Here is a 15,812-nt window from a genome sequence, read left to right as displayed (position 1 = left end):
CTCCCCCAAAGAGGTCCCTTTCTATGGCTCCACACTTACTTTGCTGCACACTGTGACCTCGCAGGCTTAAGACATGACTTAGTTGAGAGACCTTTACAAAAAACACTGCTGAAGGCACGGCTTTGGGGAAGGCAGCAGGATCCCTTGGAGATTAATATTTAAACCAATACCAATCCACCCTCGCCTAAGATATTGGAGATATTTTGCAGAATACGTGAGTTCAGAATAAAGAAGCCAAGTTGTCCACCTGGTATTTTGACATGTGGCTCATTTGGTGAGTAGCTTACAGAGGTACTTAACCATGAGCTTAACTTGGTTTCAGTGGTAAGTATGGTTAGATGTAAGTGTAACCATTGCGAAGACTGGGGATAAATACCTGAAATGACATGTTGTGGTTTTGACTATAAAAGCTACTCTTCAGAGAAATTGCAAATGTTTGCATGGAATTAACTCTGGCAGAGAAATAGCTGTTAAACATTTGTTTCTTAGACAGTTACTATATAGTGCATTCCTCCTCCTCGCCCCTCTGATTAAGGGTATAGAGCAAGGGCGGTATTGCTCAACAGTTGATGGTAAGTGCTGACTTTTAATGATGACCATTGTATCACCATGGTGTTATCATGTTAGATTAAATTTATGGTTACTCTTGCGTCAAGGATGGTATTATTCTTTCTTCTTTTGCATAACATACCTCAATATTCTTGCTTTATTGGAGGAAGCAGCTTATATTGCCTGCTATGTCTCATTTGCAAAAACATTACCTTTTACCCACTGCTGTGAAACACAGGCTATGAGTAAATCACTCTATTGAGAAAATAAGTATGCAATAAATTTTCATGAGCAGTTTCAATCTTGCATTTGTCACAAGCTTGAAATAACTTTTATGGGGAAATTACTTGGGGTGGGGGGAAAGAAGTGCTTAAAAATTTGTAAGACAAGACGTTCAGCAAAAAGCACTACTGTGGCCTCAAAATTGAGGCTTCCTTCAAGCTGTTCCTAGGGTTCTTAATGTTGAATGTCAGAATAAATAAACAATATTGTTAAAATTCCCTGCAATAGAAAAAATGGCACGTCTGTTAGTCCAAGGTGGCACAGTGATTTTAAATGGTGAGAAGAAAGCACGAGAAAGGTAACTTTGAAGTCCAGTCAGCCAAGTTTAGTTTTCCTTCTCTCCCCAAAAGCTGCGTTAACTTTTGATATCGTTAGTAATTTGACGCCACTGAATTTTTAATGCCTTTTAGTTTGACTGCATTAAAATTAGAAGCAGCAATCTCATTGCCTGAAAAAAGTATTCTCACTGAAAAATAACTAATTTCTTTTGAAGTCCAGAATATCTGTGGTGGAATAGAAAGCAAGCCATTTCTTTATCTAACTTTTAAGGTCAGAACAAATAAAGCCTATGGCAAGGCATTAGGAAAACATGACCTTGGCTGAGCAGCATGACCCTGACAGTGTCTAGACCCTTCATCTCTGGTGCAAAATGTTGACATTTAAGTCAAAGTACATTTTCATGATTGTTAAAAAAAAACCAAACCCAACTATTTTTTTATTATTTTATTTAATCGACTAAATGTCCCATTTAACTTTTGAAAAGAGATGTGGAACAGGAAAGCAGCGGTAGCTTTACAATGGGGGTTCTAGCGCCAGCAAGCCAGGACGGAAGGACTGCTGATCATTAAGTGCAAATAAAACAAGGGGGAAGGTCCCTGAGGCACCCTCAGACCTGGGGTGCCCATATACCATATGGGATCCCATATGCATGTAAATAATTCGGGAATTCTCCATCTAAATGGATGTTTTACAGCTTCAGCTTTGGAACTGGCTCAGCAGCTCCCTTATTCTTTCTGAAAGGCAAGATAAGACATAAAATAAAAACACAAAAAAACAAAAAAGGGAAGACCATCCATGCGTATTTGAGAACGCGATGGGTGAACAGTTGTCTGTAACATTCCTGTTGCAAAAGGGGGAGGCAAAAAAATGTAACTGTGGTTCTGTAATGGAGATTTATCGTTTAACAGTTAGACTTCACCCAAGCTTTCCTATTTCCTTCTTTAGAGACAGAAAGGTTGTATTGCGTAAATGCTGTAAAATACATGTGCCTGAAAATCCTAATACATGCTAAACTAACTGGTGGGCAACAATGGCGTTCCTTCCAGTCTGACAAAGTTTTTTGTTAGTTCAGTGGAGGTCACAAACATAATAATATTACTTCTTTAGCCGTAAAATAAAGTGAACAAGTTTTTTCCGTTTGGCTCATACTTGTTTTGGTTTTTAGCAAGAAGGAAGTGATCAGATACTTAGGTGTATCTGATCAGGAGCATGAGAAATTGCTCTCCCAAGTATTGCATGAAAGAACAATTCATTTCTGTTTAATCCCTTCCCTTAAAGGAACTATGTATGTGTTTGAGAAGAAAGAGACTGCTGTATTTAGCACTCACCTGCTTGGCCGGGTAATAAGTGATAGTTGAATAAATAACCAATTTTATTGTTATTTTTTAAGTTATTTCATTGTTTCAGTGCTTTCTGGGCATAAAGCATGTATAAAGCTGGACAAAAGTGTGAGGATTAAAAAAACCAAAAAAAACCCAACCAAAAAAAACCATAATTTACTACGAAATGTGCTTGCCTAATGGATAAATTCTTTGCTGGCAATGTAGAAATTTAGACAATATAAGAGATGTACATCCAAATGTCTTGTCCCCCCCATACTATGGACGGCTGACTTGGTTTGGCAGGTCACTGTGCTAGGTATTAGACTTCCCTTTCCATCTGCAAGGGTTGTATACCCCTTTAACCAAGGAGGAATTAAGCAGCCCAAGTACAGTACAGTTAAATGTTAAACATATCTTAATGACTTCTAGCATTTTCTTTTGGAAGGATACATGATAGAAGGGGCTTCCCAGCAATGCTAATAAACCCTTCAGTACAAGGTGTTTTAAAAACAAGTAAGCTGTTGTTTTTTAGTCAGCACAGTGTGAGTGATAGTGACAAAGAATCCTGTGTGGAAGGTTTTAAAACAATTTCTAGCCTGTTTGTTGTGTAATATCAACTGATGATCATTTATGATTCATATCTTGTACATTTTTCTTGCTTGCCTGTCTCTTATATCCGAAACTATGTGATATGGTATACACAGGTTTAAAACCTCTCACACGCAATTTTCATTTGTTTTGTTAAACTAATCTGTGCTTGTGTGTATAATACTAGCACATCGGTTTATTACCTTAGACACGAATAATTCATTATTTCATAAAGCATTTTAATCAAAACAGAATCCTTACACGCAAAGTGATTGCAGTAGGGCTTGGTGGTCTCACATGTAATTTGAGGGATTGTGAATTATGTGGAATAGCTAGTTTAAATCTCTTCATAATTTATACAGCTCATGTCTTTCAGCGTGCACAGATGAGTTGAATAAGGTGCGTGAAGTTAGGGAAAGACATTTGGGATACGTTGTTTTTAATGATACGGAAAAAATGGATAAAGTGCTTTATTCATGTAGAGGAGATCTTTTTAAAGTTAAAAGATTTTTATGGTTTTCTTAAAAGTCTGGATTTCGTACTAGTTAGCTTGGAGCTCTTCATCCCAATTGCAACTACTCATCAGTACTGTGCGTGTAAAACTACAAAGCAGTATTGGATAAGAGAGTTTATGCACAGCTACCATTATTATTGACCATGTGAAATTTTGGAACATGGTGATCTAAATGAAACTGGTGTTTTGTTTCTGATTTCTCTAGAGCTTCTTTCTGCCCCGTTCCCAGCTAATGTTCTTAAAATATGTGTTTCTCCTGAGTTATTTTGTATGAGTGGATAATGTCTTTTTTGTACAGATATAGAGCTTGCTTGAACTTGTGGAGCAGCGGTTATACTTGGTATGGAAGAAAAGGAAGGAAATGCAAGAGGTTTCAGAGTCCCTGTTGAATACTACCTTTCCATCTGATCTGTCAAATCAACTAGTGGGAATATGAATATGAGAAAGTTATTTGGGCTTTTCAGTATCATTGTGCTTTGATGACTTGGAAGTTAATTACAAACCCTGAGATGAGAAAGGGTTTTTATGATGGAAAAGAAAGCATGTTTGGTGTGGCTTTGACAACTGCCACTCGTACACAAACCAGCATTTGGTGTTGTCATTTGAAGTTGCATTGATGCGCAGAAATCTTCATGGTGCTGTGAACTTTTCTCTATGTGAGAAAACATTTTTTCATGTTTTGCGTGCGCCACTGGGACTTGTTTGCCTTGAGGTTACAAGTACAGCCATTAACGTAATGAACTGAATATAGCAAAAAACTTTACCAGCAGCTTTGTGAGCTTAAAGTAGCTTCTTTACGCTTTTATTTAAAAAGAAGTAAATTCTGTAAGTTCTAAATAAAGAGAGAACATGCATGCAAGCTGAGACTGCATGGCATCAGGGGAGGAGGGAGCCTGCGTCTAGCAGAGGTTCTTACCTGTGCCTTTGTTGCAAGTCGTCTTCTGGGAAGGGCAATGATGGGCACTTCCATGTTTCCCTCTGCTTTTTCTAGGGTGTCTCAAAGCCATAGCAGTTTCTTGCAAAGACCCTTAGGGTGATGTTCAGCCCGCTTTGCACAGCTCCCTGCACTGACCAGGGCTGGGAGGAGGCCGGCAGCAGTGATCAGTGCTCCCGCAGCCATGGCCGACTGCAGCTTGCTCAAGCAGCTGAAGACAGGCTTGTGGAAGTGGCAGCAAAGTTTCCAGTAGCAGCTGGGCTCCCAGTCTTCTTGGGAAGCTGCTGAAAGCTGCCCAGTCAGTGTTGCGTTACAGAGGCGGTATGAGTTTTGGCAGACAACGCTGATTTCAGAAGCAGCTTCTCTTCCGGTCCGTGGTATTTTGTGTTACCCTTCAATCAGTATTTCGGGCTTCCCACATGATGTGCTGGAAGGTCTTCTCTGTAGATGTCTGTAGTTGCCTCTTTATGAATCTCTGTGTACTGCAGTGGGGGGGTCAAAATGATGCAGAATTAAACCCCTGTGATTTTTTTTCTGGCTTGCTCGTCTTTCTGTTTGTCCGCTTTCTGGCCTTTCTGACATCCTGCCTCTCTCCCTCATGCTTCTGTCCCCCAGCTGAATTTGGCACTTATATATTGTCGGATCTGTTATGACAGATCGAAATGGGCCACGGTGAAATCTGCCTCTGGCTATATTCAGTGGGAGCAGGGTGCTCACGTGGCTGCGGGCCAGTTCCAGCACCTCTTGCTGAGGGAGCTTCCTGCTGGCTCCGGTAGGAGCTGTAAAAGATACCTGTGAGTATTTCATCTCCTAGCTGCAAAACCCACGGAGGTGTTCCTTTCCCCTTTATTCTGTGCTTAGAGAGGCTTTTATAAACGAATAAATAAAATCCTTCAAAATTCAGTAGATAATTGGACTCAGGCTGGTGTTTCAAAAATTGTTCAGGCTTGATCTACTTCAGATCCCTCTTGAAAGTTGGTTGGGGCATCGGGGCGATCAAAGCCCCCGAGTGACTTGAGTTTGAAGCTGAGCTCACCTTACCCAGAGCATTCTCCCATATTCTCTCATCTGAACAAGCCCAAAAGCGATGGATGCCTTCACAGGCTGGCAGTGCCCCAGGACCTGTTGCTGAGTACCTGTGGCAAATGGCTGAGTGCTGGCACGGTCCCAAGCTGCTGGAACAGTGGGAAAGCAGCAGGGAAATGCTTTGTTTCCAGCACTTGTGGGATATTATCTTTTCTCCTTTTGTTTGAAGTAATTTATGCAGCTTCCCATCTTTTCTGACGAACTCGCTGACCCAATTAAAAACGCCTTAGGGACGAATCAACCTCGGTGGCATTTCCTGAATGCTTGGAGGAAGATGTGTCCTGCTCTGGGAAGTTACAAGGCTTAAATGCCCTGCAAGACCGACCATTTATCTGGTTGGAATGACTAGCTGAAATTCGTTTGAACTCCTCCTTACAACAGCATGGTCTTAGCTTGACTTAAAACGTCAGTCCACCACACCTTTAAGCTTCAGAGCCCCGGCAGCTCGTTCTTACCCTTGTGCCAGCACAGGCATGATGAGTTGGACCAGGGAAATAGTCAGCCACACACCAGGTCAGTTGACCACTGAAACACCGTTTTGCCAGGGGAGCACCACACCAACCGATGTCAGCCCCTCATCTTAAGCCTAGGGAGATTTCAGCATAGTCTAATCGGCTTTCCACAGGAGCAGTAAAACTGGGGAATTCCTAGCCTCATGCATATACCCATGGCTATTTCCTTTGGTCTCTCAAGATATCATTTGGGTTTTTATCAACTTTTGCTTTAATAGGCAGGTTGTTTAATTCTGGAACAGCAGACGGCAAAAAGCTCTGGTGGTTTTGCTGGCAAAATACTTTATTGTTGCTATGGGAATAGTCCTGGCACTGCTGCAGAGCCGGAGTGACTCCTGGCTGTCTAGCAGGAGATCTGTTACACCACATTTGTGGATACTGAGAAATGAGTTGGATTCTCGGGATTTAAGGAATGTAAGATAGAGCTCTCTTCCATGAGTACAACCAGAGGGCAGAACCTCTGTAACAGGTGTACTGTTTCGCTTTTGTTATCTCTACTTCTGAAGAGTATCTTGCTGTAAATGAACTGCAAATACAAGACAGAGCTGCATACTAACTTTAAAAATTATGTTTTGTTTTTAGCTCCCAAGAAGATGAGCGGCCTATGTCACCCTTCTATGTGAGGTATTTACTCAATTGTTTTAATTTATTATCTTTCTGTGTGGGATAAATTTGTTATTGGAATTAAATGTGGGAAGTGATGCCAGAAATGTTGAACAGACTGCAATCAAACTGAAGATTAATGTTAAGTTCGTAATAATTGCTCAGCTAGGGAGATGAATGAGTCTTCAGAGATACAAACTGTCAAAATTTTTTTGTATTTAGAGACGAGGCTCAGGGTTTAATGCCAGTCTTGTAAATTCTAAATATAAGATGGACGTTCGTTTCTTCTTTTCTTCAGTTCATTATGTAGCTTAGATGCCCATCATGAGTAGTTTATAATCTGTGAGCACAGGAGAGATTTCTGCCACGAGCTTTGAGGAACTGGCAGCGTGTGCTGCTCAGAAAGAAACCAGGAACCAGATGGTGAGTCAGCAGCCCATGCAGCAACTGCTCCTCTGCTGCAGCCCAGAGAAGCAGGAGAGTGCCTGGGACCCCAGCCCGCCTGCCTGCAGGGAATCGCCCTTGCGCTGCATTTGGACAAACTGCGTTTCTTGTTTTGCCAACTGGAGGGCAAAGTCACTGCTTGTAAAAGTGGCCTAATTCTGTTGACATCAGTGAAAGTTTGGTCTGCTTGCTTCAGTAGCAGGCTCAGTTCCAGTGTTTTCATTGGTACTTAGTGGAAGAACAGGAGCCAGGGCAATTAACAGCGAAGGGCTGCAGAGGAGGAAGGGCCAGATATTATAATTGGGTTCTTTGATCTCTGTGGAGTTTAAACAAATAAAAAGAAATCCCTGTGGTGCTTTTTGTGAGAGCAGCGATATTTGGAGTTCTTACACTGATCTCTTCAATTTGTTAAGTCTCTTGCATGTATTCCTATTTATCTTTGTAGCTTGGGTTTTTTCTTAGAGAATTTTTCTGATAAACTACAGAAGCTGTGCATTTCATGCATACTCTTAATATGGAGACTTGCATTAAAACGGTGCAGAAATGTGGGTCAGTGAACTGTTCATGGTCTAGCCTGGTTGCATGGTCTTGTCTGCCTTCCTGTTGATTCACTATCATTCCTTGCAGTGTATTTGTGCAGATGTTGCCTCATCTGTGCTTCAGAAGCTCCAAACTATCTGAGGAGGTTCTACCTTTTCCTTTGGGAGATTATTTTGTAGCTGCATACATTCTTCTGTCACAAGTTTTCCCAGTTTAAACACTCATCCCATCTTTCTGTTGAAAATAGTCCCCCTCTTTCTTTTTCTTTCTGGCTAAATGTGACCTTCAAATGATTGTAGGTTTTCATTACATTACCATTTGTCTTACTGCTTAAAACTGCCCTTCCAAGCCCTTTCCTTGATCATGGAAAAATGATCCATGAAGGAGATTCTCTTCAGCTGACCTTGTCCAGATTGCTGAGGAGACAGGGAGCAAGGAGCAGACCTGAGGAAACTAGTGTCAAAGCAGGACATTTTTGAGAGAGAGGAAGCAGGTTTGGACATCTTAAATAGAGACATGGGCATATTTTAACACGGAACAAAGAATGAGTGTGTCCATTAGAATGAAGGAATGGCTTTCCATGGGAACATGTCTTGCAAACAGGAAGGGAACAGTCAGGAATAAAGACATAGTTGGAAAGTAAAGAAATGGCTTGTAGGAGCAGAGAGAGAGCAGCACACCTTGCAACCTAAGGCTTCATGCCAAGCTTGTGTCTTTTGTAACATTGCTGAGACACAATTACTTGTAAATAAAGCTAACAGCTTGTAAGTCTTGCTGCTATTTATCACACATCAAAAATGTGTGCTCCTGAGGTCAGTTGCCAAGTGCAGTTAATTTGGCAGGAGAGCCGGTGCTGGCTGGGCAATTCGTGGTGCTTCAACAACTGAGAATTTGAGTGGGTGGCCAGTTTTTTCTGTGCAACTTTGAATATTCTAATTGTTGCCCCAGAGCTGCGCGTGACATATGTAGGAATTGCGTTTCACACCATGGAAAAGGAAGGAGAGACTTTCAACTTTAGCCGTTTGATGGTCAAGTCTATTTGTATTGCTACTAGCCACGCTTACATAGCCTGAAATACCATTCAAGTAGTCCTTCAAGTGAATCATGAATGTGTATGTACAAAGCAGTCGCTGCTGCGTTTATACAGCAGTTCCATACAGATAATTATGCAACAAGTTAATTAAATGGGAACAAGAGCTCTTTAGCTTCCAAACACTGCGTAATGCTTGGCTTTTGCCAGACTGAAGGAGCCATTGTGTCCCTTCGTAAACCAGTTTTGGTTGGATCAAACCAGAGACTTGATTCTTCCGTGCTGTACCATGCCAGCTAGCAATGAAGATGTTTCCCTGGATGTTATTTTTAACAATGAGGCAAATGCTCAAGGTCTTAACTTCAAGTCAGAACTGTCGGAATGCCACCAATACGCTATTTCCTAAAATGGGACTGATTTAGGGTTGTGGATTTGTGTGGGGTTTTTTTCTTTAGACATTGGGCAAGTCATGGCCAAGTATAGAATTAATCACCACTGGTGATCTGTAAGGGAATAAGCAGTCAATGGTATGAGAATAAGTGGTAAATGAGGCAAAACGTGAAATAGGTTTGTCAAGAGAGGTGATACTGGTACAACCAAATTATTTTTTATAAGACTTCCCAGAGAGAGGAAGGAAAGGAATATACCTAATCTGTCTGATGTCAGCAAAATGCTTTAGTTGTGCCATCTGGATGGAAAAAATGAGCATTAGTAACTAGAGCTTAAAGATGGGTAGGGAGGGGGTGAGACCTATAGGTATTGCTGGTAAGAGAGGAAGGAGATTGCTAGTGAAACTCAGTAAGTGTCATGGACTTTTTTTCTTTCATAGGCACTGGCATAATAAAATAGAATCATGCTTATAAATTTGACTGAAGCAGAAATTTAGGAGGGGTGAATGGGATGGGGGTGTCTTCTGGGAGAAAATATGTGACAGTGAGATATGATATAGGATGACTGAGATAGATACAGATCTATATAAAGATAAGCATGAAATACAAAATACAGGATGAAAAATAATAACATAGGTAATAAAGTCATACATCTCAGGACTAATAATGAAAATTCATGATGTGAAAGGGGAGTTCCTCGCATATGGAAATGCCAGGGAAGAAAAGGACGTGGTAATACTTGTTCATGGAGAGATGGAAGGGGGGCATGGGATGAAAATATTCAAGTTGAAGTAATTACATGACAATGGATATATGAAGTATTTTCAGTATACTTAGAGGAAGCATGGATGTCTTTGTACAAGAATCAGATGAGGCCTCATACAGTTTCAGTAACTTGTTCAAATGGCGTTAGATTTGTGAAGGTGATTAAAGAAGTGGGCAGATCCTGTTACAAGATGAAGAAAAGAGTAGGGAAGGCTTATTTACCATAAGAAATGAACCAGAGAACACATTCCCTCTGGGTTTTAGACAGGGGAGGGATTGTTTATGTTAAGTAACAATACCTGATGCAAAAGAAAACGTATACAAACAGGCTATGAATAAATTTGGGCAGAAAATTAATGGTAGCTGGAGCCCTCTTTTGTTGGTGATTGCAAGGATGAGGCATGCTTGACCAGTTTGTGAGATCTGGGGTTTGAATCCATTCACCTGCTGCTGACCAGGATTATCCTCTCCCTCTCTGTATTCCTTGGTAAGACAATTTGTTGACTCAGCTGGGCTCAATACCAGCCAAGGAGATTTCTGCACTGTTAAAAGAAGAGGAAAACCTTGCTGGGTGATTGATTGTTCTAGGGAGTTGTGCCTGAAGGGCATTTGTGTTCCAAAACTTTTTGTAACGAAACCTTGTGGTAAAGGGAGTTGAGATTTGTTAAAAAATTTGTAGTGCTGCTCCTTGAATAATTCTGTAATGAGACTATGCATACCAGCTGTACTGAGTAATCAGTACTGAGAAACAGCGTGCAGTTTCAGGTAATGAAGCAGCATCTGGCAACGGCAATTCCCTGTAAGCACACTTCTCCTCAATGTGTGCAATGGGTTTTTAGAAGACAAGGAATCTGCAGACGTGCTTCATGCTGGCGTATGTGCTTTAGGTTTGACGTTAGTCACGTAAATGGTTTCAGAGGAGTTTCCTGATGATTACATCCTGAGATAAACCAGAGTGATATTACAGGGGAAAAAAAGCAAAAGCTTTGTAGCGTGGAGCTTCTTGTTAACATGCAGAGCATTAAACTGAAATTAGGATTAGAGCTGACATCACAAGCAATGCCAAAAATTGCATTAGATACACACGAGTACAGGGCAAGGTGTTGGACAGTTTCGCCTGTTTTGGTACTTCTCTTCTCTTGAAGTACTGATATCCTGTTGGCAGTATTCAATACAGCCGACTGTTTCTCCTTTCAACAGTTGTGATCTGAGACAACTCTTCTTATATAACACAAGCCAAATATTCTTAGCCTATAGTATAATTGGGTAAGGTGTTTTATTCTATTTGTTCTCGGGTCAATTTTCTGAAGAAACTGAAAAAATCTTGCTGTAGGTTTTGCACCTGCTCAGAAATTTGCCTGGCCACCTTCCCACTGAACGCTTCCTCCTCAGTATGGGACATGCCTTAAGAACTCCTGGGGCCCACAGGAGTGCTGGGCCCTTTTATGAGTCATGATTATGTTGCGTGACGCACGTTAATGTCCTGCGTCACATCAGCACTGAAACAAAATAGACACCAGGGTGCTGGGTGCCCCTGCTCGCAGTGTCCAGCTACTGTGCTGGTCTGAGGAGCGTTTCCCTTCTCTTGAAGAAGAACCTGCACAGACACAGCCATCCAAATTCAGCCGGCTAAATTGTGTGGCATGTATGAATCCCTTCCAGGGTTGTCTCTGCTCCAAGCAGTAGGTGTCAGTGTGCACCCATCATACAGGGTGATCCCAGCGCAAGTGAAAAACAGCAGGAATCCTGAAGAAAACAAGACAATTGCTTTTAGTGGGGTTAGTTTTCTGCATAGTAAGAAGGCAGCATCAAATATAATGTACCACATTTAAAGGAAGGATAATTGGATCTGAGCTTGTGAAAGTGCGATGGTGCTGAGAAAACATTTGACAGTGTGTCCTCTGTGTGATGGGACATCCCAGTAACTAAGAGCACATCTCTTTATTTTTAAACTCAATATTTTCCCATTTTATATGCAGACACAATCCTTCTCTTTGGTAAGTGTGTGTCAAATGAAGTAGTTGTCTTAAAATAGATCCCATGTGAGTCTGCCATATTGTATGTTGCAGTGTGCAACAGTTGAGGAGAGTGAACAGTGTTTAGACTATATAAATGCCTATGAAAAAGGAATTTCCTAGATCACAGGTTGGAATAATATATTCAGGAGGACTTCAGAAATTTCCCATCTGAAATGTCAAAGCCATTTAAACGTCCCCTACCTTACTGGAATGATAAAATGGTAAAAAGTTTTTGCATCTATTGAGGCTTTCTTACTGTTGTGCTTGGCTTTAAAAAAAAAGAAAAAAAAAAAAAAAAAAAGCCTTGCTTCTTGAATAAAGCAGATCGGTTGTAAATAAATCTCAGCAATGATTGGCCTTAGTTCCAGACTGCAAGTATAGCTTATGATTTATGCCATTAAGTATGGTCAGGGGTTAATTCATTGACTTCATAAATAAAAACCCAATCTGGGAAAATACTATGACAGTAAGTCAGTTTTCTCTGGTTGATGTTTTTACATTGCTCTTTTAATACATTTTGCTCAATAGTGCCTTGAATGAAAAAAAACCAGGAGAGGAGGTTTGATATCCAACTCAGTTCTTTGCCTGCTGTCACAAGATGCCCATCGCAAACCAAACAGGGTGCAGGTATTGCATAAGATAATTCTCACTCAAATGCATATTTTTTAAACATAGAATACTAGCTAGAGCGGGCAGGGGAGATTTAATGTTCTTAAAGGTGATGGAAAATGCTACCTTCCTGTACTTTAGGTTGGAAAGAAATGGGAGAAGAGGCTATGCAGTAAGAGTTTACCTTATGTGTGAAGCAAGACATTATCCAGGGCTGATGGGGCACCTCTGAAAGTGAGAAAAAGACTTTGGTAAACAAGTTAGACAACGCTGGGAAGAGCTAGAGGTCAGACTTCCCAAAAGGAAAAGCTCCAGGGTCATAAGAAGCCAGTTCAAAAGTTTATAGCGCTTAAAACAGCTGTGTGCCTTGGTGCAGGTTTTGTGGCTGGCTCTCTGAAAGTAAAAGTCCCCAGCACTGGGAAACTCTCCTGCTGCTTTCTGTCACCTGAGGAGAACCTTTAATTTCTACTGAAAGTCGCTATTTCTCAGCGTGCTCCGCAGCAGCTGCATAATTTAATAAAGATAATCTAGCTGTGGAGATAATTGAGTGTATGTATCGATGAAATGGAGCAGACTTGAGGAGAAAATAATTAACCGAAGCAGAACATGAGTTCCTGTTGTCCGGATGATTTCTGGGCACGGCTTGCCTCGCCTGCTCCATGAAGCATAAATCCAACAGCAGAGCGACTTTTGCCACCCAAGAAGTTTGGAAAACCCCGCAGGATTCACCCCGCCTGCCTGACTGCTTTTCTGGGCTGTGAAATCCCTACAGGGCTGTGCCTTTCCCGGAGTTTGCTAACGCGCTCCACCACCTCCCACTCTGTCCCTGCACAGCCTCAAATCCTGAAGCCACTGTATAACTCTCTCCCCTCCACCGTTTGTTTTGGATGTGAACTTCCTCAACATAAAAAAGGTTGGTGCAGAGTAAATCAAGCAATTTAGCAATGCATTTAAGTTAAGCTTCAAAATGAAATAGCAAGGAAAGCTGCCGATAGTGGAATTAAAAGAAATTTAGGGTATCTGGAAAAAACGATCATTTAAAATCTCCATCTTACTGAGAAGGGAGGATTAATCCTAATCGCTCTCTACAACTACCTGAAAGGAGGTTGCAGGTGGGGGTGGGTCTCTTCTCCCAACTAACAGGCGATAGGACAAGAGGAAACGGCATCAAGTTGTGCCAGGGGAGGTTTAGATTGGATATTAGGAAAAATTTTTACACTGGAAGGGTTATTAAGCATTAGAACGGGCTGCCCAGGGAAGTACTTGAGGCACCATCCCTGGAGGTATTTAAAGGACGGGTAGACATAGTGCTTAGAGATACGGTTTAGTGATGGTTTTTGTCAGTGTTAGGCTGATGGTTGGACTCGATGATCTGAAAGGTCCCTTCCAACCTAGGCACGTCTGTGATTCTATAAGAGAGCATTAAAATATCACATGGTTAAGAATAAAGTTATATGCAGTATACAAGGAAGACATATTTAGAAGGGAAATACAATAAAATCAGAATGTCAGGGCTTAATTTTGTAGTCATCCACTAAGCTCGCATGTAGATGTATACATATTTCCTTGTTATTTGTCAGTAGTTTGAAAATCACCGTATTACTGGCTCTCTGACAGAATCTGTAGTCTGAGTAGGGCTTTTCTAAATACCACAAAGTAACTGTTACACATTATGAATTAGCAAGGTTAACACACTTAAAACTGAATTGGTGTTAGTAAAGCACACAGTCAACTGAGAATTAGACAACTATAGAATGTATTGGGAAGGGGAGGGGTGTATGAAAATTTTTGGCATTTTACTTCAATACTTCTTCAGCTTTATCTCGTTTCTTCCTTTTACTACTTTTTGTGTAAAGAAGCTGGTGTGTTTTCAATAGTGATGCGAGTGGTTTGCAGATAGTGACTGTTGGCCTTGAACACCTCAGGTGGAGTTAACAGCGTGAAGTCTTACACGTACAGTATCTAGCCTTTCATTAGGTTTATGTGAAACAGGAGTTTGCATTTTTGCACGGTATTAATCCTGTTGGAAATAGAGGGAAGAGCTGCTTCCTGAGGTTTTCTTTCTTGTCTGATAGGTAGATATACCTACATCCTAGGGATGTTTAAAAAAAACCTAGAATCCAGAGAGTCCTTTCTCCCTCTCCATGACCACTTCCCTGACATAAAAACAGAGAAGAAAGGTGTGATGTGAAAGACACCCCGGCTCAGTATGGATTGCATGTAAATATTCCAGAAAGTTCATACAATATTAACTTGCTCCCACACGTGTAGGAACGGTAGCCAGCGCATGAGTTGTATCTTACAATGTGGTTTAGCCTACCACGGTAGCATCTTGCTTGCTCATCCATCTCGCATGGGAGGCCAGGTCTTAAAAAACAGTTTGGGGCTGGAAGGAGGCCAAATAGTTTATGTAAGTGAACAGGAAAGCAAGTAGGGTGCTTGAAATGTGCACTTCAAATTGCAAAGCCATCTGGTAGTTAATAGTCAAGATATTATGTATGGGAAGAGAGGGATCTTGCAAATTATTTTTTTTCCTATATGTAGGTTGCATGTCTGTAATAATAAATACTTGTTTGTATGTCTTCTGTTCATTAAATCATCTGAATGGCACAGCTGCTCAGGTGCTGTGCAGGTACTGGGGGGTATACTGGCAAATCCACAACAGCTTCCGTGCTGTGCCAGCGCTGCAGGGACCTGTGCGGGGGCTGGAGGTGAGCACCCAGTGAAGCCGGGACTGTATGGGATGTGCGTGTGGGTAGGGCACGCTGCTGTGCCTGCACCAAGGTGAACGCACTGGCTCAGCCGGAGGAAGCTGAAGCGTATTGTGAGTCTGATCTGCAGATGGGTGTTTATGGGGTTTGTACTTCACTACAGGAGTTAGGCTGGTTTGTTGGTTTTGTTAAACTGGCTGTAGTGGCACCTTGTTTACCTTTCTTGTCCTCTTGTTGCTTGCCTTCCACCACAAGTGACACTCAAACCCAGCAAAGCCACAGAGTGGTTATCATCTGAGAGTGCCGCAGCTCCTTAGCTAGTGCTACATCTGTACGGGGAAATGCAAAATCATAGAATGGTTTCTGTTGGAAGGGAGCTTAAAGATCATCTAGTTCCACCCTCCCTACCGTGGGCAGGGACACCTTCCACTAGACCAGGTTGCCCAAAGCCCCATCCAGCCTGGCCTTGAACACTTACAGGGACGGGGCATCCACAGCTTCCCTGGGCAACCTGTGCCAGTGTCTCACCACCCTCACAGTAAAGAATTTCTTCCTAATATCTAGTTGAAATCTCCCCTCTTTCAGTTTAAAACCGTTACCACTTGTCCTATTGCTCCACTCCCTGATAAAGAGTCCT

At 41.6% G+C, this 15,812-nt stretch overlaps 1 protein-coding gene across 8 annotated transcripts in view; it reads left to right on the top strand.

Moving 5' to 3' along the window:
- FAM13A (family with sequence similarity 13 member A) overlaps positions 1–15,812 on the top strand; it is a 135,298-nt gene that overhangs the window by 77,731 nt on the left and 41,755 nt on the right. For 7 of the 8 annotated variants that reach the window (XM_054202355.1, XM_054202354.1, XM_054202353.1 and 4 more), the window contains one exon: positions 6,649–6,690. In XM_054202355.1, the coding sequence (XP_054058330.1) occupies positions 6,649–6,690 (42 nt within the window). Of the gene's footprint in view, positions 1–245; positions 275–6,648; positions 6,691–15,812 lie in introns of those variants that run through there. The other variant, XM_054202359.1, reaches the window with a different exon arrangement.

Source organism: Rissa tridactyla, chromosome 5, assembly GCF_028500815.1.
Source record: "Rissa tridactyla isolate bRisTri1 chromosome 5, bRisTri1.patW.cur.20221130, whole genome shotgun sequence".
In the NCBI taxonomy this organism is placed as follows: Eukaryota; Metazoa; Chordata; class Aves; order Charadriiformes; family Laridae; genus Rissa; species Rissa tridactyla.
The sequence above is the reverse complement of the archived record's forward strand: the minus strand, read 5'-3'. Positions and strand labels throughout refer to the sequence as shown.